The sequence below is a fragment of the Macaca mulatta genome, chromosome 5 (genome assembly GCF_049350105.2).
Source record: "Macaca mulatta isolate MMU2019108-1 chromosome 5, T2T-MMU8v2.0, whole genome shotgun sequence".
Lineage (NCBI taxonomy): Eukaryota > Metazoa > Chordata > Mammalia > Primates > Cercopithecidae > Macaca > Macaca mulatta.
The window spans coordinates 64,857,091-64,881,358 of record NC_133410.1 but is presented as its reverse complement, the minus strand read 5'-3'; the positions used below and the strand labels follow the sequence as shown (position 1 = coordinate 64,881,358).

General features: G+C 36.6%; 1 protein-coding gene and 1 pseudogene across 1 annotated transcript in view; one reads left to right on the top strand and one right to left on the bottom strand.

The window, feature by feature from the left end:
* Positions 1-9: 9 nt before the first annotated feature.
* LOC708989 (UDP-glucuronosyltransferase 2B18) overlaps positions 10-24,268 on the bottom strand; it is a 28,142-nt gene continuing 3,883 nt past the window's right edge. The window contains exons 3-6 of the mRNA XM_028848543.2: positions 9,363-9,494; positions 5,771-5,858; positions 4,714-4,933; positions 10-544 (exon numbers count right to left, since the gene is read on the bottom strand). Of these exons, the coding sequence (XP_028704376.1) occupies positions 265-544; positions 4,714-4,933; positions 5,771-5,858; positions 9,363-9,494 (720 nt within the window). The 3' untranslated portion in view covers positions 10-264. The remainder of the gene's footprint in view (positions 545-4,713; positions 4,934-5,770; positions 5,859-9,362; positions 9,495-24,268) is intronic.
* LOC144341198 (18S ribosomal RNA) lies at positions 18,305-18,762 on the top strand (annotated as a pseudogene).

Below are 24,268 nucleotides of genomic sequence, written 5' to 3'. Positions count from 1 at the left end.
AAACTCATATGGATTTATATTATTTTTTATTTTCCCGAGTGTTTTCTTCATTTCCAAAAATATTTCTAACCATTAACTGGGTGGTAAATCTCTGAAAAACAAATTTTTATTTGACAAAGTACATTTTGAAAAGATTTTTATTTTTATTTTTTATTTTTCTTTTGGTCACAGGAAGAAAGAAATCTTGTATCATAACCTTTCTTGCTGGAATAAACTGAAGTAGTCTCATCTATCAGGTTTTCCAGCTTCAAATCTCAGATACAACTAATCACTTTTTCCCTTCTTTCCTTTTCTAGCAAACTTCCAGAAACAAAACAGACAACATTTCATGATGATAAATATCACAGTTGCCACACAGGCCAGCAGGAACCCAATCACATCCAAAGAGTGATACTGGAACCAGGTGAGGTCATGGGCTGCAGGCCGAAGGTGTTTAGCTCCTTTGTGGCGCATGACAAATTCAATCCAGAAGACTGCTCGATCCAGGGGCTTCACTGGTTGATCATGTTGAATTCTTGATAATTTCATAACATTCTCTTTATATCTGAAGGATAAAAAAAAAAAGACACCAATGCAGCAGGAACAGACGTTTACAAAACCCCTCAGACACCGAGTTAAAGAAGGAAGGGGTTTATTCATTAGGGAGCATCAGCAAGACTCCTGTCTCAAGAGCTGAGCTCTCCAAGTGAGCAATTCCTGTCCCTTCTAAGGACTCACAACTCTACAGGGGTCCATGTGAGAGGGTCATGATCAACTGAGCAAGCAGTGGGTACATGACTGGGGGCTGCATGCACCAGTAATCAGAACGGAACAGAAGAGGACAGGGATTTTTGCAATGCTTTTCCATAAAATGTCTGGAATCTATAGATAATCAGTTAGGTCAGGGGTCAATCTTTAACTACCAGGCCCAGGGTGTGGCACCAGGCTGTTTGCTTGTGGATTTCATTTCTGCCTTTAGTTTTTACTTCTTCTTTCTTAGGAGGCAGAAATTCGGCATAAGACAATATGAGGAGCGGTCTTCTCCCTTACTAACACTGAAAGTAAGTTAATGTGTCTGTGCATATCAAGTTTATGAAAGGCTTTTAAAGTGCCAAATAATTCAAAGTAAATGTCACAGAATTGACATAGAATTTATGTATTTTTATTTGAGTCATCATAGAAAGTTTGGCTTTTAAATTTGATTTTTCTCATTGACAAATATTTTTAAAGTAGAAATTGAATGTTAGGTGAGAAAGTTAATTTTTTTTGAAGCAGAGAAAATATGAGGCATTTTAATTTGCCTTTAATTGTTTAATTTTAAGTTTTTGTGGGTACATATTAAGTGTATATATTTATGGGGTATATGAGTTGTTTTGATACAATGTGAAATAATCACATCATGGAAAATAGGATATTCATCCCTTAAGCATTTATCCCTTGTATTATGAACACATTACAATTATACTGTTAGTTCTCAAACAGACATATGAGAACGTGCTCAACATCATGAACCATTTTAAGTGCTGTAAGAAAGATCGTGAAAGTGCAATATGAGAATTATCATCTCTAAGTTCCTAAAAAGTAATTGTGTCATGGTGAGTGACATGCCTCATAGCTAGCCACTTTGCTTCTACATTACTCTTTTGTTTCCTACTGTTTCCCAACCTGTAGCCCGATTGACTTTTTGCAATTAAAGTCAGTTTATAGCACTCCCCTGATTAAGACTTTGGCCTGGCTTCTCATTATTTAGAGAATAAAATCCAACTCTGTTATTTGGTCTACAGAACCCTACATTATTAGACACTGGCACGTTCTTTTTCTAACACTTTTCCCCTGCACACTGTCTTCTAGATTGGCCTTCTATTTTTCTTTAAGCTCCCAAAGGTGTTCTTAGCACCTTACACATTTTTTTTCCCTCTCTCCTGCTCTTGGAGTATTCTCTCTTGCTACAACCCAAGGCATGCTTCTCTCCCTTTCTATGGCTTCCTTCTAATGTTACTTCTAAGAGAGGCTTTTACTGACCACACTATCATAGAAACTCTAGGATTTTCTCTATTTTCTGTGCTTATTTTGCTATTTGATTCCTAGAATTTTAAAATGCATTATATATCTCATAATATAAACATTTAAATATTAAATACAAAAGATAAATATACATACACTAAGTGAATAGTTCAAAAATGTAAGATCATCTTGAACATTATTTACAGGTGAAGATATCTATTTACCTACTCTTCAGATCACGGTATAGGATATCACAACCTGTCTAGAATCACTCTCTTTTTCTGAACCATTTAGTCACTACTTTTGTCCTCCAATTAAGTATTAGCCTGACTTCGAAAAGCATACATTATTTTTCCTTGTTTATGTAATTGAATTATATAGTATGTATTCATTAGTGTCTTTTTTTAATGTAGCAGTTGTTGGGTAATTCCATTGCTGTGTAGTATTTTGTTGATTGATAAAGCACAGACTACGCCTTTATTTTATGATTAATACATATTTGGGTTGCTACCAATTTTTAGACACTATTGATAATTCTGTCATAAACATTCTTCTAGATGGTATTATATTTATATATTTATACATATCTCTTGGGTATATAGTTGAGAGTAGAATTGCTGAGATAAAACTGGATGCATAATTGTGATTCACTTCTTGACTTTAAAATTTTTTGAAGTTTGTTTTTTTGATCTCTAAAATTTAAAGATATGTTAGTTATAGTTTTTATAACTTCCCTTACTTCCACTATGACTGAATCATACAGTTTCTATGACATTGAACCTTATTATATTTACTAAGTCTTGAGTTTTTGCCCACCACATATCACTTCAAATAACTATTCGACATCCTCTAAGAAAATGTGTCTTCCAGTTGATATATATAATACATACATGTGTATTGTGTATGCACATATGTGCATGTGTGTGCATCATTTACATTATAAGATTCCATTCATTAATGGTGTTCTTCAAATATTTTATGTCTTTACTCACTATTTGCTCTTTTTTTAAGTCTGTTTAGGTTGAGTGAAACTATTTGTATAATCACTTTTAAATCTACTAGTTTGCTTTATATATTTTTTTTCTATTTGTCCAAGCTGGTTTGTGTTTCTTTTCAATTATTTTCCATCTTCTTTAAAGGTATTTTTATTATTCATTAATCTTCTTTTTTTGTGATAAATTATTTTTAAAGTATTCCTTTAGATGATACCCTCCTTACATAAAAGCATTATTGATAGTAGTTATAAATGCTGAATTGATGGTAGCTCGACTCGGCAAGGAATTTTGCACGTTGATATCTTTGGGTGTGAAAAAATCAATTACTAAAAATTTAACTTAAAATTATATTTTTTGTGCTTCAAAGACCATCATCAAAAAGGAAAATTTAGTGCACCCAGAATAGGACAAAATATTTAAAAATTATATATCTGACATGACCCATAATATATAAATAGTTCTTAAAACTTAATAATAAGACAAATAACAAAGTTTTAAAATGTTCCAAGGATTGCAGTAGGCATGTTTTCAAAGAAGATATATGAATGATCAGTAAGCACATATAAAGATTCTCAACATCTTTAGCCATAATGAAAATGCAATCTGAGACCAGAGATTATTTTACACCCACTAAGAAGGCTGTAACAAAAAGACAGATAATTACAGGTTTGGCAAAAATATGGAGGAATTGTAACCATGTTGTACTGCTGGTGGTAGTGATGAATGAAACAAGTACTTTGGAAGACAGTTTAGCAGTTCTTCATAAACATACAGTTCCCACATGAGCCAGCAATTCCACTTGTAGTGTCAACCCCAAAGAAAGGAAAACAGGTTTATGCAAAAACTTGTGTAGCAATATTCCTAGTAACCACAATTGGAAACAATCAAAAGGCCAATGAACTGAGAAGTTAACAACTAAAATATGATATATCCTTACTGAAAAATATTAAACTGCTGTAAAAAGAAATGAAGTATTAAAACATACAACAACATGAATAAAACTAACAGGATAAAAAACAACAAAAAATTAATCTAGGTGAAATGTCATTTACACAGCACCCTAAACTGTATGATTCCATTTATATGAAATTTCTCTAGAGAGAATAATCTCTAGAGAAAGAAAATAAATTAATGTTAGACTGGGGCTAAGCGGTCAGAGGAAGTGACTTCTGTGTCATTGCAGTATTTGTGCTGATATAAATATTCTAAAATTATGTGATAGCAATGGCTTCACAGCTCTGTAAACCTAGTAAATATATTTGGATTTTATGTCATAAACAGGAGGATTTTATGGTATCAAAATTAAATCTCATTTTCAAGTCCATTACAATAATGATGATAATAAAAGTTAATATTTCAGTGGGAAAATAGTCATGTTCTGAGGCATTTTAGATATCGAATTAAAATATTTATTATATTATTTAAATTATTGTTCCTTTCTACTATGGATTCATTATGTCAAAGTTTTAAGAAATGTATTTTTTATATTCACTATATCATTTTAAAAGTATTTTTGTGTAGAAAATTGTTTCACTAACTGGCTATTCATTAGATGTATGGGTCTCAAATACAATTTTTAAATAACTGATGCAAAATAAAAACAGATTTCAGATTGGTTAAATCATTTAAATTCTTTCAGAATTACTCTCTTATAAAAAGGATGAAGCTCACACTCACTATTGACAAGAGAAGCTATCTATAAATACCACCTAGTGAAAAATATTGTTCTACTCACAAAGGATCATTAATTACTGTCTTCAGGGCATTCACCAAGTCTGTACTCGACATTGTGTCGAAGTCCAATCTAACAGCTGCTCCTTTGGCTTTCATGTGAGCAATGTTATCAGGTTGATCGGCAAACAATGGAATGCCCACCATAGGGACCCCATGGTAGATTGCCTCGTAGATGCCATTGGATCCACCGTGAGTTATAAAAGCTCTGGTTTTTGGATGACCTAGGATTGGATGAATTTTAGAAAACTTATTCATAGGAATAAAATGAGACACACAATGAAAGGCTCTGAAACTGACAGTGTTCTCTAAATAATACATTGAACTAATTTGCTATTACTTTTCAGACTTCAGAGAAAAAGACACGTACTTGTGCTGGGTATGTAAGTGAAGGCTGCATGGTGTGTGTGACTTCAGACTGCAAAACAATACAAGAGTTCCAGTTGGACTAATGAAAAAGTGCGATCTAGATTTTTAAAATGTGCAGTAAAGAAGACAGCAAGAGATGGGCATGATGTGAACTGCTATTTTAAGTGCAGTCACAGAGTGTGATATGTGGGGTGTGCAAGGCAGCAGGCAGTGGGTTGGTGGTGGTGCTAGGATTCAGGAAGGACAGGTCACACTTCATCATGACCTATCATCACTTTATGATTAGGATTAACAATTTAATCCTTCAGAAAATACAGAATCACTGGTGATAGAAGAGCTATTATTTTTGGTGGCATTTGAAATAACCCTGCAAGAGAGGAAACAACAGGTGTAAAGTTGTAGAAATAGGAGACAGAGAGATACCTCAGGAAGTTATTGAAAAATTCTGTGAGATATATTAACACCTGAAATAAAGATTTTTGCTGATTCTGACCATAAAGAATGTGAGTGTATATCATAAAATGCCAATAATTATAGCGTATTCTTTTTCCCCTAGGACTGGTAAATAAATATAAAGAAGTTACATTTTGTTTTTCCTAAACAAATACTCAAAAAGCTTGTTTCATGATTAACTATTAACACTCTAATGTACTGTAACTAATATATCCAGTATTTGTTCACCCGAGTCTTACCTAGAAGATCATTCTGGGGTATCCACTTATAGAGCCGAGTATTGAGACCTAAGGTATCTGGTTTTTTTCCATCAAATCTCCACAGAACCTGTTACAGTGAAGAAAATATCTTATTCCATGAGTGGAATTCAAAAGTTATAGAATGTTCGAACTGTAAAAAGAGTAGGAATGAGATCAAGGGATGTTAGTAAATCAGAACTACTCAAAGACTGATGTAAACAGAATACTCACATTTAATTTTCTCAACTTTCATAATTAGTTAGGCACGTAAGGAAATCATGATTTTCCAAAATAGTACCTTAGAAAAAATCGGATTATCAATGAAAAGTTCAAGTATTTAAAAAATTGTTACACTTTTTAAAAGAAAACCTACGTGCAGCCAGTCATCATATGAAAAAAGAAAAAAAAGCTTAACATCACAGATCATTAGAGAAATGCGAATCAAAACCATGATGAGACAGCATCTCACACCAGTCAGAACATCACGATGTGGGCGAGGTTGTATAGAAAAGGCTTGCTTATACTCTGTTGGTTGGAATGTAAGTTAGTTCAAACATTGTGGAAGACAGTGGCGATTCTTCAAAAACTCAGAGGCAAAAATACCATGAAACCCAGCAATCCCATTACTGGGTATACAGCCAAAGGACTGAAAATTGTTCTTTCATAATGACCCATGCACAAGTATAGTAATTGCAGTACTATTCACAATAGCAAGGACATGGAATCACCCTAAATGCCCATTGATTATGGGCTGAATAAAGAAAATATGGTACATATACACTACTGAATATTATGCAGCCATAAAAAAAGAACAAAATTATGTATTTTGCAGGGATATGGATGGAACTGGAGACCACTATCCTTAGCAAACTAACAAAGGAATGGAAATAAAAATATGGCATAGCCTCACTTATAAGTGGAAGGTGAAAGATGACAACATGTGGACACATAGATAGGAACAACATACACTGCTATGTATTGGAGGGTGGAGGGTGGGAGGAGAACGAGGATCAGGAAAAGTAATTAACTGATATTAGCCTTAATATCTGGGTGATGAAATGATCAGTACAATAAACCCCCATGATGCAAGTTTACCTATGTAAGAAAACTGTACATGTACCCTTGAACTTAAAAGTTAAAAATAAAATTAATTTTTTAAAAAATAAAAATATTCTAAGAAATGTATAAGAAATTTTTACTATTCATTTTAATTCTAGTGTAAAACACTAACAATTTCATAATGACCTGAGTGCTTCTTTCGTTTTATGTATTTTATACTAGTTTTCATCTTCCAAATTTAATTTTAATGTATTCATTTCTTTTTGAGTAATTTGACAAGTAGTTCACATGTACCTACTTGTGTGTAGGTTAGAGCCCGTTGTCCTTTGATTGACAAAATAGCAAGAACATAACTAAGCTACTTATAAGAAAGAGATTAATGCTGCAAGGGTAGTATGCATAACTTCATTGGAATTATAAATTATCAAGCACTACTTCCAAAATAAATTTCAAGTGACCATTTTTGACACAAATTCAGAGTATTATCAGTGTTTCTAACTTTGGATACTTTTTGGCATAGAAACGAGGAACCTGTTGGTATCATGCATACAAATACAGCTGTTGAATAAACTCAAAATTGTAGTTTGCTGAATTTGGTCAACTGATTATTAACACCAAGACAACGTGCTACAAAGCTTTGACAACAGTGATTAATATGTTTTGCTATAGCCAAGACATTTTATGTTTAAGTTACTAATTTTGAAACTCCCAAGCAATCCTCATAAACTGAACAATAATTTACAGTGTTTAACTTTTATTTGCTACATCAGTGTTAAAGTAACTCAGGTTTCAGCAAAAGGTTGGAAGAGGTCATTACAGAAAGCTTTATCAGGCAGGAAATTAAAAGGTAATTGATAAATACACAAAGGTCACTGGCTTATTCTATATAGAAGAAAATAAATTTTTACTATGTTTTATAGAGTGGGCATCTGAACTTGTTTCTGTGCCTGGCTACCTTTTGTTTGACTCCTTTCTATATTTCCTTCTGCTTCCTCCATTGAGAGGGGTTGTTAATCTGATAGTGCAGAGTCCTTGTCCGGCCACATTTTATACTGCGCAGTGTCCACCTTCAGGGCAGGATCCATCTCCACCCTTTCTCTTTCATCTTCCTCCTTCAGACATTGGCTGGGTGCAGTCCAGCAGGGCTGGCTGCTTTTTTTCTTTCTCTAAATCTATCTGGCTGTGTGAATACTTGGACAAGTTTTCTGTCAGCCTAGGCTGTTCTTTCTCTGAATAGTACCCTGAACATTACTCAGGTACACCTTTTACAGTGATTCTCCTGCACCAGCCTCCCAAGTAGCTGCGATCACAGGTGCATGGCAACATGCCTGGGTAATTTTTTGTATCTTTAGTAGAAATGGGGTTTCGCCACATTGGCCAAGCTGGTCTCGAACTCCTGACCTCGTGATCCGCCCGCCTTGGCCTCCCAAAGTGCTGGGATTACAGTCGTGAGCTACCGTGCCTGGCCTACAGTTTACACATTTAATCACAGGATTGGAATTCATTTTCCTTACTCCCCTACTCTCCACATGTGGCAGTTATTCTTCCTAAATTAATAACATTCGATCATGTTATACTACCACAGATCTTTAAATAGAGTATGTACCGCATAATTACTAACAGAGCCAATCTTCTCCATTTGTTGTCAGGTATTTTATATAAGCATTTGACTTAAAGTGCAAATAGAAATACTGCATCCCATAATTGTAAACATTCACCAAGAGCTTCCAGAGTGCAATAAGTAATAGAGGTGGTTCAAGAGTCAGTCAATTCTTCACTCATTGGATACTGCTGAGATTAGGAAAACTGTTCTGAAGCAAATGATCATAAGTCTTACTTGTATTTCTACAAGGATACAGTTCTGGATATACATTTTTTATGAAAACACCTGAAAGTCATTCTAAAGACTACATTAAGCACAATTTTCACTTACCTGTAATATATTGAGTTAAATTCAGCTGTATGTATGAGTGTTAATATCAGAAAGTAAAAATAATTGTGGGTCTCAAGTTGCCTTTGGTGGATACATATGGAGTAGTGAGTTCCCACTGATGCTAATAGAAACCACTCATGCATACCAAGGGTGGAAACTCCCCCAGGGCCACATGCAACCTCTAAGGCTGAGGCACAACTATGACTTCTGTCGGTGGATGCTATACAAGCACATTTAAGGCTATATTCGGCTATAAAGAGTTCAATCTACTCTTTAATATTCTTTCCATGTAGATCACATACACAATTCAAAATTTTATGGGATACGAGCTGAAAAGTCTCCAAACACTTTTTAAATACCTTTCTCCATACAATTTATTGTCAGCATATTTACATAGGGGAATGTTCATACTTAAAACCATTTTTTTAAATGCAACTACAATTTTCAAACTTATCACAGTCTCTCCAGGATTATCCTTGTTCTCATTTTTCAACTTTTGGTCAACTTCACATTTGTCAGAAGTTTCTATAATTGGATTACTTACAAACTTTAACTGCCTCTTTCAGTAGTTTTCCACACCAGTAAGGCACTTCATCTTACCTTTTGTGGGATCTGGGCAAGGGCTGATGCAATTACGTTGGCCCTTTCTTCTTTCATGTTAGTGACCATTGACCCCAGAGAAAACACCACAACACCATTTTCTCCAGAGCTCTGTACAAACTCTTCCATTTCCTGTGAAAAAAGAATTTGTTTCATCACAAAAGAATATCAGCATAGCGGGCACTACTGAAAGAAGTGGTACAAGTTACTAAAGAGAGAAAATCAGGTATTTTGAGTAATCATTGGAGTAAATAATATTTTCTAACTGACTCAATCACTCAGGTTTTTTGCAATTAGATATATAATGTGAGATAAGTGGACTCTGTTAAGGATATTTGTGTAACTATGTGTGTATGTGTATGTATTTATGTGCGTGTGTGTAAGGGAGAAAAGAAATGGAGCTATTACGTTGTAGTCAGGGAGATAATGTTAAAAATATTATACCCAGACTCTTCTCTTACAATACTAAAATTACTAATATAGGTTCTTGGAAAGTGGCACCACTCAGCTTTAGTTCTATATTGTTGTTCTACTAAATAACTTGTGTTGATTTCAGGCAGGTTTTCTGTAGGATTCTTTTATTAGGAAGCCATTAGTGTTTACTTCCCTCACTATGAGCTTTGAGGATAAGCTACTCACAGTTGGGATAATTTTATATCTATGTTTATGTTTCTCTACAATGCTTTATACTTCACTTAAAGTTTGTCAGAGTTTTCTGGTAGTTTTTGAAAAATTAAGCAAAAATAAAAGCTGATGGTTAAGAACCACTGACATTCTGGAGTTGGGTATTGTAATTTGGAATTTCTGTGAATTAGTCCAGGAGTCTTATTTATAATACAGAATGGTACACTATACAGTTACATAGTTGAATGATCATATTTTCAGGTTATTGTTTAGGTGGAACACCAATTGACCTGAGATCACACTGTTAAATTCATGTACTACTTATAACTGCATATGAAGAACTCTCATCATCACTTTGTTGTGTTTCAGAAGCAGCACTTGCACCAGAATAGAAGAAGCCACCAGGCCTTTCTGCAGGGGAGGGCTTGTCTCTCTTTTGAGCAGCTCACTCACACCACGTAACACTCCTGGTGAAGATGTGCTTGGCTGCAATCGATTGAGAATTATTCTGAGTTGCATTTTCCTATGTATGCCAATATTTAAATTTAAATACTTTGAGATTTAATCATTGTGGTCAAACTTTTCCTAATGGTCCTTAACAAAACAAAGAAAAAATGTCCAAATGTTAACTGTGCAGACCGCATATTACAGAGTGTTTTTTAAAATACAATTTTTAATCTTAAGGTAAGAGTCATTGTACTGCTATTCCAGGTAATACTTGGGGCATCTAGGTATTGTGTGTGATTGCCGTTGACTGTAGCCATATTTACTGTAACTGGTGTTCAGTGTTTCACCTCACTAGCTTGATGCCGAGAGCCCTGTTTATCCATGCAGTGTTGAAGGAATCTAATCTCTGTCTACAGATTCATCACGGATATGGACTGGTTGTTTCTTCTGCTGTGATAACATAATAAAAATAATACAAAATTAATGTAAGAAATTTTATAAAAGCATGAAAAAAATTTTTAAATAAAATTTTTCTAAAATTTTATGTTGTGATATTATTCATGCAAAATATATTTTTTCATCATGGCTTTTGTCCTATTTATATAGCTCAATGCACACATGTGACACTTATGTAGAAAATTGTGTATACATTTTCCTCCTGCAAAAACTTGTCATCTTGTCACATTTATCATTTTCTAACTCCCTTTATTTGTATTATGGTTGACAGTGTAATTGAATATTTCATTGATAAAATTATTGTAATGCTATTGTATGTGCATAGTATAAGTTTTTAATCATTCCTTCATTTAAGATGTTGGACTACTTCCAATGTTAATTTTATGCATATTTTCCATAATGCTGAATAGGTACACCTTGATTAATTTTTTTCTCTGTATGATTTCATATGAATATATTATAAAACTCATAGCAAATTTCATCTTTTAAAACACTTGATACATTTTGTCAAGTGTCTTATTCTCTTATATAGAAATTATCTGAGAATCTAATATTTAATTGAAATGAAAGCAACCTGGATTAGCAATTATTTTACAAAATAAACAAAGAACTGGTTTCACAACCACTGACTTGCATTCAAATCTTTCTGCAAGTTAGTAACAACAGCTAATAGTAGTAATTATCACTATTGTACTACTAGCCCTCCTTTTTCTTGTCCTTCTACAAGTCCTACTCTCTTCCCCTTCCTACTGACACTATCGGTTTCCCTTAGTGTGAGTGGGAAAATCTTTCAAGAGTAGGGCAGGGTGGCATAGATTTTTCATTAGTCTTACCTCAGCTTTTGTCTCTTGAGAAAGTTATCATATAAAGCCCATGCAATTTGCATTCAACATAGATACTGAGTTTTAACAATGGAATAAAATCTCAGTTTTATGTACACAAAAATGGTCTTTTAAGAGATTACTTAATAATGTAATAAAGAATGCTTGCTTTGTACACATGTTTCAAAAGTGTGATATGAATTTAAAATATATGAGTTTATTGTGTTCTTTCATAAAGAATATAATCTTATATGCCGACAGAATTTTTTTGGTACTGAAACTAAGGGCACTATTCTGATACAAGTGGTATAAATTATTTGGTCTTTATTATACATGCATTGTTCATTACCTCTGTGCTTCTCTGTCAGGCAGCTATGATGTTGAGACAAGTTGCCACAGGAAACTTTAATGAGTTGCTTGTCATATGGCAAAAATCATCTGCTTTCATAGGGTATGTTTATGCTATAGTATGTAAACCTCTGGGGTCTCAACGAAGAATGATTTAAATGCTTTAGTGAGATCAAATGAACACTGAATTTGTTTGCAAATGTTAAAGGAACACATTTATATTGTTGAGAAAGTGTTTTAAGCTGCAATACTGGTGAAGATCCTTATTACCTGTGGTAGAATTTTAGAATTTCAACTAGCCCATCTTAACTGTCAAAACTGATATGTCTACTTTTAATCAAGTCCACAAGGTATCTGTCAACTATGACTTTGCAAGATAATATAATTTTGATGTACTAAACAATCTGGTTCTATTAAATGAAGAACGATATCTCAAGTGACTTGCACATGTTAAGTAATTAGTAGTGTTAGTAATAATAAAATAATAATTGCAAAATTAATGATATTTCTGAGTAACTGACTATAGGCCAGAGATAAATTACTAATATAAAACCCTCCCTCACGCAGGAAAATACACTAATATTTATACACCTTTCCCCCATCCTCCCCCTATCTCTTAACCCTAATATTATGCTATCTTGTAAATATAGTTTAACCAAACATTAGATTATGAATCTAACTATAGAAGCCTACTACTTCTTATTTACTGCGAAAGTTCGCAGAAATTGCTAATTCATGCCCCCATGTTTAACAACATGGCTCGCTTAACTTTTAAAGGATGAAAGTTATCCATTGGTCTTAGGAACCAAAAATATTGGTGCAACTCCAAATAAAAGTAATAACCATGTATACCTCCATTACCATAATAACCTTGACCTCCTTAATTTCCCCTGTCCTCATTACCTTTATCAACCCTAGCAAAAAAAAACCTATACCCATACTATGTAAAAATAATTATTATATCCACCTTCATGATCAGCCTTCTCCCTACAACAATATTTATACGCCTAGACCAAGAAACCATCATCTCAAATTGATGTTGAACAACAATTCAAACACTAGAGCTGTCACTAAGTTTTAAACTAGACTACTTTTCCATAATGTTTACTCCAATTGCACTATTCATCACTTGATCCATCATAGAATTCTCACTATGATACATAAACTCAGACCCCAAAATTAATCAATTTTTAAAATACCTACTCATTTTTCTCACCACTATACTAATTCTAGTTACTGCCAACAATATCTTCCAACTCTTTATTGAATGAGAAGGTGTAGGAATTATATCCTTCCTTCCAATCAGCTGATGATATGCCCAAACAGACGCTAACACTGCGACCATCCAAGCAATCTTATATAACCACATCGGCGATATTGGCATCATCCTAACCCTAGCCTGATTCCTCTTACACTACAACTCATGAGACCCTCAACAAATACTTATCCTAGACTCCAATTCAAATTTCCTCCCACTAATAGGCCTCCTCTTAGCAGCAACAGGAAAATCAGCCCGACTCGGTCTCCACCCCTGACTTCCCTCTGCTATAGAAAGTCCAACCCCGGTCTCAGCTCTACTCCACTCCAGCACTATGGTTGTAGCCAGAATCTTCCTACTCATCCACTTTCACCCCTTAGTAGAAAGCAACACAACAATTCAAAGTCTCACACTATGCGTGGGAGCCATTACCACCCTAATCACAGCAATCTGTGCCCTAACACAAAATGATATCAAAAACATTGCAGCCTTCTCCACCTCAAGTCAACTAGGCCTAATAATAGTTGCTATTGGCATTAATCAACCATATCTAGCATTCCTACATATCTGCACTCATGCTTTCTTCAAAGCCATACTATTTATAAGCTCCAGATCTATTATTCATAACCTCAACAATGAACAAGATATTTGAAAAATAGGAGGATTATTTAAAACAATACCCCTCACCTCAACCTCCTTAATCATTGGTAATCTAGCACTTACAGGCATGCCTTTTCTCACAGGCTACTCCTCCAAAGACCTCATCATCGAAACTGCAAACACATAATATACCAACACCTGAGCCCTATCTATTACTCTCATTGCCACCTCCCTAACAAGCGCCTATAGCACCTGAATCATCCTTCTCACCCTAAAAGGACAACCCCACTTCCCAACCCTAATCAACATTAATGAAGGCATTCCTACCCTATTAAACCCAATTAAACACCTCACAATCGGCAGCATAATCGCAGGGTTGCTTATTACTAACAGTATCTCTCCCACTTCACTCCCTCATACAACAATTCCACTCTACTTAAAACTCTCAGCCCTAAACGTAACTGCCCTAGGATTCCTAGTAACCTTAGACCTTAGCCTCATAACCAACAAACTTATAATAAAAACTCCACTATACATGTTCAATTTCTCCAACATACTAGGATTTTATCCTACTACAATCCAACGCATAACCCCCCACCAAAACCTGCTTATAAGCCAAAGCCTAGCTTCTATCTTACTAGACTTAATTTGACTAGAAAAATCTATATCCAAAACAATCTTACAAACCCAGGTTGCCGCCTCCATTGTCACCACCACTCAACAAGGTATAATTAAACACTATTTCCTCTCCTTCCTCATCCCGCTTACCCTAGCCTTGCTTGCAATTATGTAGTCTGTTACCCCAAGCAATCTCAATCACAATATACATACTAAAAATAATGTCCAACCAATAACCACCACCAACCAAGGGCCATAATCATATAAAGCACCCGTGCCAATAGAATCCTCTCGAATCAACCCTAACCCTTCCCCCTCAAAAACCACTCAAACCCCATGTTATTAAAATTAACCACTACCACCAATCCATCATACTCTGATGCCCATAAAACTAAACCCACTTCCATTACTAACCCCACCAAAGCACTCCCCAAAACTTAAGTCCCTGAGCTCCATGTCTCAGGGTACTCCTCAATAGTCATTGCCGTAGTATAACCCAAAACAACCATTATACCCCCCAAATAAATAAAAAAGATCCACTAAACCTATATAAGCTCCCCGTAATTCAAAACAATAACACAACCAACCACAGCACTAACAACGCCAATCCCCCATAAATAGGAGAAGGCTTAGAAGAAAAACCTACAAAACTCATAACTAATAGTGCACTTAACAAGAATAAAGCGTATGTCATCATTCCCACATGGACTGTAACCATGAATAATGATATGAAAAACCATCGTTGCATTTTAACTACAAAAACACTAATGACCGCAACATGCAAATCCAACCCACTAATAAAAATAATCAACCACTCCCTCACTGATCTCCCCACTCAATCCAACATCTCCATGTGATGGAATTTTGGTTCACTTCTCGGTACCTGCCTAACCCTCCAGATCATCACAGGCCTCTTCCTAGCAATACACTATTCGCCAGATATCTCCTCCGCCTTCTCCTCAATTGCCTATATCACCTGAGATGTAAATTATGGCTGAACCATCCGCCACCTCCACACCAACGGCGCCTCAATATTCTTCATCTGTCTTTTTCTACACATTGGCCAAGTCCTATACTATGGTTCATTCCTCCTCTTAGAAATCTGAAATATTGTCATTACTCTGTTACTCACAACCATAGCAACAGTCTTCATAGGCTATGTACTCCCATGAGGCCAAATATCATTCTGAGGTGCCACAATAATCGAAAATCTCCTATCAGCCATTCCATATATTGGAACCAACTTTGTCCAATGAGTCTGAGGTGGATATTCAATTGACAACCCCACCCTCACACAATTCTTCACCCTCCACTTCATCCCACCCTTCATTATCACAGCCCTAACAATCTTACACTTATGATTCCTCCATTAAATAGGGTCCAACAACCCCTCAGGAATCTCCTCCTACTCCGACAAAATTACCTTCCACCCCCACTATACAATCAAAGATATCCTAGGCTTGATACTCCTCTTTCTCACTCTAATAACCCTAGTGCTATTCTCAGCTGACTTCCTAAGCAACCCAGACAACTATACCCTGGTTAACCCCTTACATACTCCCCCTTATATTAAACCCAAATGATACTTCTTATTCACATACGCAATTCTACTATTCATCCCCAACAAACTAGGAGGAGTATTAGCACTTCTACCACCAATCCTTATCTTAGCACTCATCCCCACACTTCATATATCTAAATAACAAAGCATAATATTCTGCCTACTCATCCAATTCCTATACTGACTCCTAATTGTAACACTACTAACCCTCACATGGGTCGGAGGACAACCAGTAAACCACCCATTTACGATTATCAGACAAATAGCATCCATAACATACTTCACCACAATCCTAACCCTAATGCCACTTGCTTCCTTAGCCGAAACCAAACTACTCAAATGAATCTGCCCTTGTAGTATAAACTAATACACTGGTCTTGTAAACTGGTGATGGAGACCCTCTCCCCAGGACAACTCAGAGAGAAAGCACTTAACTTCACCATCAGCACCCAAAGCTAAAATTCGAATTTAAACTACTCTCTGTATCCTGATGGAGCATCAACTTTAAGTAAAACTTAAGTATTGATCCGCCCCGTAATTCTATGTATATCGTGCGTTACTGCTAGCCAACATGAATATTATATTATACTATAAATACTTAACTGTATATAACACATACAAATACATAAGTACAATAAATGCTCGAAAAACATGCTCACAAGCAAGTACCATACCCGTTTATCTAACTATAGAACATAACACCACCCTTCAAAGTCAACTCCTGTCCCCAGGGATATTGATCAGTACTTTATATCCTTAATAGTACATAGTACATTTGATCGTTCATTGAACATAGCACATTTAAGTCAAATAAATCCTTGTCACCACGAATACCTCCTCAGTTAGTGGTCCCTTGTTCACCATCCTCTGTGAAATCAATATCTGGCACAAGAGTGCTACTTTCCTTGCTCCGGGCCTGTAACACTTGAGGGTAGCTATAGTGAACTGTATCCGGCATCTGGTTCTTACCGCAGGGCCATGAAATTAAGATTGCCCACACGTTCCCCTTAAATAAGACATCTCGAAAGATCATAGGTCTATCACCCTATTAACTAGTCACAGGAGCTCTCCATGCATTTGGTATTTTATCTTTTGGGTGTGAATGCGACCCCATTGCAGAAAGCTGGCCCCCCTACACTGTATGTCGCAGGATCTGTCTTTGATTCCTAATACATAATATTGTTGATCACACCTACATTCCATATTCCAGCCTTGCATAACTACCACAAGGTGTTAATTAATCCAAGCTTGTAAGACATAACAATAACTAAACACACTAGCAACTGCCTTTCACACCAAATACTACAATAAAATTTCACAACCCTCCTCCCCCATCCCCAACTTCACTTCCCTGGAAAAAAGATACCTTCACCAAACCCCCAAAACAAAAGCCTCAATCCAACTTAGCCAGAGCCTAAATTTTTATCTTTTGGCTGCACACAACTTTAACAGTCACCCCTCAACTAACACAATTTTCTTTTCAGCTTTGCTCTGCTGCCTCCCAAATTTAATTTCTTTACCCTGATTTTACTCAACTTACATACCCACCCACTCACTACTAAACCCACAACTCCCACTATCACAACCCCAAAGACAGTACTTCATAACTATATATATATATATATCTAAAATCCAACTAATCCCTGTTTATATAGCTTAACTTATCTAAAGCAAGATACTGAAAATGTCTAGACGGACTTACACCACCCCATAAACAACAGGTTTGATCCCAGCCTTTCTATTAACTCTTAGCAAGATTACACATGCAAGTATCCAAACCCCAGTGAAATAACCCTCTAAATCGCTACAATCAAAGGACTAAGTATCAAGCACCCACTAATGTACTTCAAAACACTTAGCTCAGCCACACCCCGACGGAAAACAGCAGTGATAAACCTTTAGCAATAAATGAAAGTTTAACTAAGCTATGCTAGTATAGTAATTAGAGTTGGTTAATTTTGTGCCAGCCACCGTGGCCATATGATTAACCCAAGCTAATACAGACTGGCATATAAAGAGTGTTTTAGATATGACCTCCATAAAGCTAAATTCCATCTAAATTGTAAAAAACCATAGCTGATATAAAATAAACTATGAAAGTGGCTTTAGTACTTCTGAACACACAATAGCTAAGATCCAAACTGGGATTAGATACCCCACTATGCTTAGCCCTAAACCCTAATAGTTAAATTAACAAAACTATTCGCCAGAATGCTACAAGCAACAGCTTAAAACTCAAAGGACTTGGCAGTGCTTCACATCCTTTTAGAGGAGCCTGTACTATAACTGATAAACCCCGATCTACCTCACCACCTTTGCTCAGCCTATATACCGCCATCCTCAGCAAACCCTAGTAAAGGCCACAAAGTAAGCACAAGTATACTCATAAAAACGTTAGGTCAAGGTGTAGCCTATGAGGTGGTAAGAAATGGGCTACATTTTCTACCTCAGAAAATTCCACGATAGCTCTTATGAAATCTAAAAGCCTAAGGAGGATTTAGCAGTAAATTAAGAGCAGAGGGCTTAATTGAATAAGGGCATAAAGCATGCACACACTGCCCATCACCCTCCTCAAGTATATTTAAGGACTAACTTAACTAATCACCCCTCTTATTTATATAGAGGAGATAAGTCATAACACGGTAAGTGTATGGGAAGGTGAACTTGGATAAACTAAGGTATAGCTTAACACAAAGCACCTGGCTTACATACAGAAGATCTCAATATAATTTGATTACCTTGAGCCAACTCTAGCCCCAAACCTAACCAATATTATTATCAAATAAACCTAACTAAATCATTTACCCAAATAAAAGTATAGGCGATAGAAATTTTACCCTGGCGCAATAGATACAGTACCGTAAGGGAAAGATGAAAAAACTGACCAAGCACAAAACAGCAAGGACATACCCCTGTACCTTCTGCATAATGAACTAACTACTAATAACTTCGAAAAGAGAACTATAGCCAAAACCCCCCAAACCAGACGAGCTACCCAAAAACAGCTAAAAGAGCACACCCATCTATGTAGCAAAATAGTGGGAAGATTTATGGGCAGCAGTGACAAACCTACCGAGCCTGGTGATAGCTGGTTATCCAAGATAGAATCTTAGTTCAACCTCAAATTTACCTACAGAATCACCTAATCCCCTTGTAAATTTAATTGTTAGTCTAAAGAGGGGACAGCTCTTTAGACACTAGGAAAAAATCCTTACACAGAGAGTAAAAAAACCCAGCTTCCACAGTTGGCCTAAAAGCAGCCACCAATTAAGAAAGCATTCAAGCTCAACATCCAAACACCTAAAAATCCCAGACGTATCACTGAACTCCTCACATCCCATTGGATTAATCTATTATTTTATAGAAGCAATAATGTTAATATAAGTAACATGAACAATTTTCTCCACTGCATAAGCCTACATCAGATCGAAATACTTCACTGATAACAGTCTAATAAAAACAAATAACTAATAAAATCATTACTACTCGTACTGTTAACCCAACACAGGCATGCTCTTAAGGAAAGGTTAAAAAAGTAAAAGGAACTCGGCAAATCTAACCCCACCTGTTTACCAAAAACATCACCTCTAGTATTACCAGTATTAGAGGCACAGCCTGTCCAGTGACACATGTTTAACCGCCACGGTACCCTGACCATGCAAAGGTAGCATAATCACTTGTTCCTTAAATAGGGACTTGTATGAATGGCACCACGAGGGTTTAATTGTCTCTTACTTTTAACCAGTGAAATTGACCTGCTTGTGAAGAGATGGGCATAAAACAATAAGACGAGAAGATCCTATGAAGCTTCAGTTTACTAATGCAATAAAAACTATATAGACCTATGGACTTTAAACTACTGTACCTGTATTAAAAATTTTGGTTGGGGTGACCTCGGAGCATAACCCAACCTCCGAACAACCTATGCCAAGTCTACACCAGACAAAGCAAATCAGCACACAATTGACCCAATAACTTGACCAACGGAACAAGTTACCCTAGGGATAACAACACAATCCTATTCTAGAGTCCATATTGAGAATAGGGTTTATGACCTTGATGTTGGATCAGGACATCCTAATGGTGCAGCAGCTATCAAGGGTTCGTTTGTTCAACGATTAAAGTCCTACGTGATCTGAGTTCAGACTGGAGCAATCCAGGTCGGTTTCTATCTATTTTACATTTCTCCCTATATGAAAGGATAAGAGAAATAGGGCCTACTTCACAAAGCACCCTCTCTCCAAAGATGATATCATCTCAATCTAACAGAACATTACACACCCAACCCAAGAACAGGGTTTGTTAAGATGGTAGAGCCTGGTAATTGCATAAAACTTAAAACTTTACAATCAGAGGTTCAATTCCTCTTCTTTACACCATGCCTGTAATCAACCTTCTGCTTCTTGTTGCACCCGTACCAGCCGCCACAGCATTCCTCACACTTATTGAATGAAAAATGTTAGGCTACATACAACTACGCAAAGGACCTAACACTGTGGGCCCCTACGGACTATTACAACCCTTCGCCAATTCAATAAAACTCTTCACCAAAGAACCCTTAAAACCCTCAATATCCACCATTACCCTGTATATTACCACCCCAACCTTAGCCCTTTCTATCGCCCTTTCCAACCTTGGCCTTTTATTCATTCTAGCCACATCCAGCTTAGCTGTCTACTCAGTCCTATGGTCAGGATGCACATCAGACTCAAACTACGCACTAATCGGTGCATTACGAGCCATCGCCCAAACAATTTCATAGGAAGTTACCCTAGCCATTATCCTACTACCAGTTCTGCTAATAAGCGGCTCATTTAACCTACAAACACTCTTCACAACACAAGAACACCTCTGACTTCTCCTACCATCATGACCCTTAGCCATAATATGGTTTATCTCCACACTAGCAGAAACTAACCCAGCCCCTTTCGATCTCACAGAGGGTGAATCAGAACTAGTCTCAGGCTTCAACATTGAATATGCCGTAGATCCATTCACTCTATTCTTTACAGCTGAGTACATAAATATTATTATAATAAATGCTCTAACAACCATAATTTTTCTAGGTCCATTATACACCATCTATTCTCCAGAATTATTCACAATATGCTTTACCATCAAAACACTCCTCTTAACCTCCCTATTTTTATGAATTCGAACAGCATACCCCCGATTCCGATACGATCAACTTATATATCTACTATGAAAAAATTTCCTCCCACTCACACTGGCACTTCTCATGTGGTATATTTCAATACCCATTGCAATCTCCAGCATTCCCCCCCAAACCTAGAAATATGTCTGACAAAAGAATTACTTTGATAGAGTAAATAATAGAGGTTTCAATACTCTTATTTCTAGAATCATAGGAATTGAACCTATCCCTGAGAATCCAAAATTCTCCATGCTACCCATCACACCCTATCCTAAAGTAAGGTCAGCTAAATAAGCTATCAGGCCCATACCCTGAAAATGTTGGTTTCACCCTTCCCGTACTAATCAACCCACTAGCTCAACTTATCATCTACTTCACCATCTTCACAGGCACCCTCATCACATCACTAAGCTCTCACTGATTTTTCACCTGAACAGGCCTAGAAATAAATATACTAGCCTTCTTTCCAATTATAATCAAAAAAACAAGCCCCCGTTCCACAGAAGCAGCCACCAAATACTTCCTTGCACAAACAACCGCATCCATAATTCTTGTAATAGCCATCCTCTCCAACAACCTGTTTTCTGGATATTGAACCATAACAAACAACACCAACCAATACTCATCCTTAATAATAATAACAACACTTACCATAAAGCTAGGAATAGCCCCCTTTCACTTCTGAATCCCAGAAGTCACCCAAGGAACCCCCCTAATCTCCAGTCTGCTCCTTCTTACATGGCAAAAATTAGCTCCCATCTCAATTATATACCAAATCTCACCATCAATAAATATAAGCATCCTTCTTACCCTCTCAATTTTATCCATTATGGTGGGCAGTTGAGGAGGGCTCAACCAAACATAGCTATGTAAGATCTTGGCATACTCCTCAATCATCATATGGGCTGAATAATAACAACATTAACATATAACCCAAACATTACCAACTTCTACCTAACCATCTATATCATCCTAACAGCCACTGCATTTATAGCACTCAACCTAAATTCAAATACCACAACCTTACTGCTATCCTGCTCCTGAAGTAAACTAACCTGACTAATACCTTTAATATCATCTACTTTATTATCCCTAGGAGGCCTACCCCCACTAACCGGCTTCCTACCTAAATGAATTATTATTCAAGAACTCACAAAAAATAACGACTTTATTATTCCTATTACCATAACCATTATAACCCTCCTCAACCTATACTTTTATATACGCTTAATCTACTCTACTTCTGTGACATTGTTTCTCACATCCAACAACATAAAAATAAAATGACAATTTGAAAGCACAAAACCTACACGACTACTCCCCCAACTTATTACCCTCACCACCTTCCTCTTACCAATCTCCCCATTAACCCTACCTATCTCCTAGAAATTTCGGTTAAGCAAGACCAAGAGCCTTCAAAGTCCTTAGTAAGTAAATCATACTTAATTTCTGAAATACACAAGGACTGCAAAATTTCACTTTACATCAACTGAATGCAAGTTAATCACTTTAATTAAGCTAAGCCCTTACTAGATTAATGGGACTTAAACCCACAAAAATTTAGTTAACAGCTGAATACCCGAATCAACTGCCTTCAATCTACTTCTACTACAAAAGGGAAAAAAAGGCAGGAGAAGCCCCGGCAGAACTGAAGCTGCTCCTTCGAATTTGCGATTCAACATGAAAATCACCTCAGGACTGGTAAAAAGAGGCCTAACCTCTGTCTTTAGATTTACAGTCTAATGCTTACTCAGCCATTTTACACCCCCCAGCTATGTTCGCCAACCGTTGACTATTTTCAACTAACCATAAAGACATCGGAACCTTATACCTACTATCGGCGCATGAGATGGGGTCAGAGGTACAGCTTTAAGCCTCCTTACCCGAGCTGAATTGGGTCAACCCGGCAACCTCCTAGGCAACGACCATATCTATAATGTTGTCATAGACCACGCATTCGTCATAATCTTCTTCATAGTAATACCCATTATAATTGGGGTCTTTGGGAACTGACTAGTGCCCCTAACAATTGGCGCCCCCGACATAAGATTCCCCTGAATAAATAATATAAGCTTCTGACTCCTTCCCCCCTCCTTCCTACTATTGCTCTCATCTACCATAATAGAGGCTGGTGCTGGAACCGGTTGAACAGTTTACCCTCCCCTAGCAGGAAATTTTTCCCACCCAGGAGCCTCTGTAGACTTGACTATCTTTTCATTCTACCTAGCAGGTATCTCCTCCATTCTAGGAGCTATTAATTTTATTACCACTATTATCAATATAAAACCCCCTGCCATATCCCAATACCAAACCCCCTTGTTTGTCTGATCAGTCTTAAAAATTACTGCAGTCCTAATCCTCCTCTCCCTCCCAGTCCTAGCCGCTGGCATTACCATATTACTAACAGAGGGAAACCTTAACACCACCTTCTTTGATCCAGCTGGGGGAGGTGACCCCATCCTATATCAACATCTATTCTGATTCTTCGGCCATCCCAAAGTCTATATCCTTATCCTGCCAGGGTTCAGAATAATCTCCCACATTGTAACATATTACTCTGGAAAAAAAAGAACCATTTGGGTACGTGGGTATAATTTGAGCTATAGTATCAATTGGTTTCTTATGGTTTATTGTATGAGCCCATCACACGTTCACAGTAGGTATGGACGTAGACACACGAGGCTACTTCACCTCTGCCACTATAATTATTGCTATTCCCACTGGCGTTAACATCTTCAGTTGACTTGCCACACTTCATGGAAGTAACACCAAGTGATCCTCCGCAATACTTTGAGCTCTGGGCTTTGTAATTCCTCTTTACAGTAGGAGGCCTAACCGGTATTGTATTAGCAAACTCATCATTAGATATTGTATTACATGACACATACTATGTTGTAGCCCACTTTCACTATGTCCTATCAATAGGAGCCGTATTCGCTATTATAGGGCGTTTTATTCACTGATGTCCCTTATTTTCAGGCTATACACTCGACCAAACCTATGCCCAAACCCACTTTG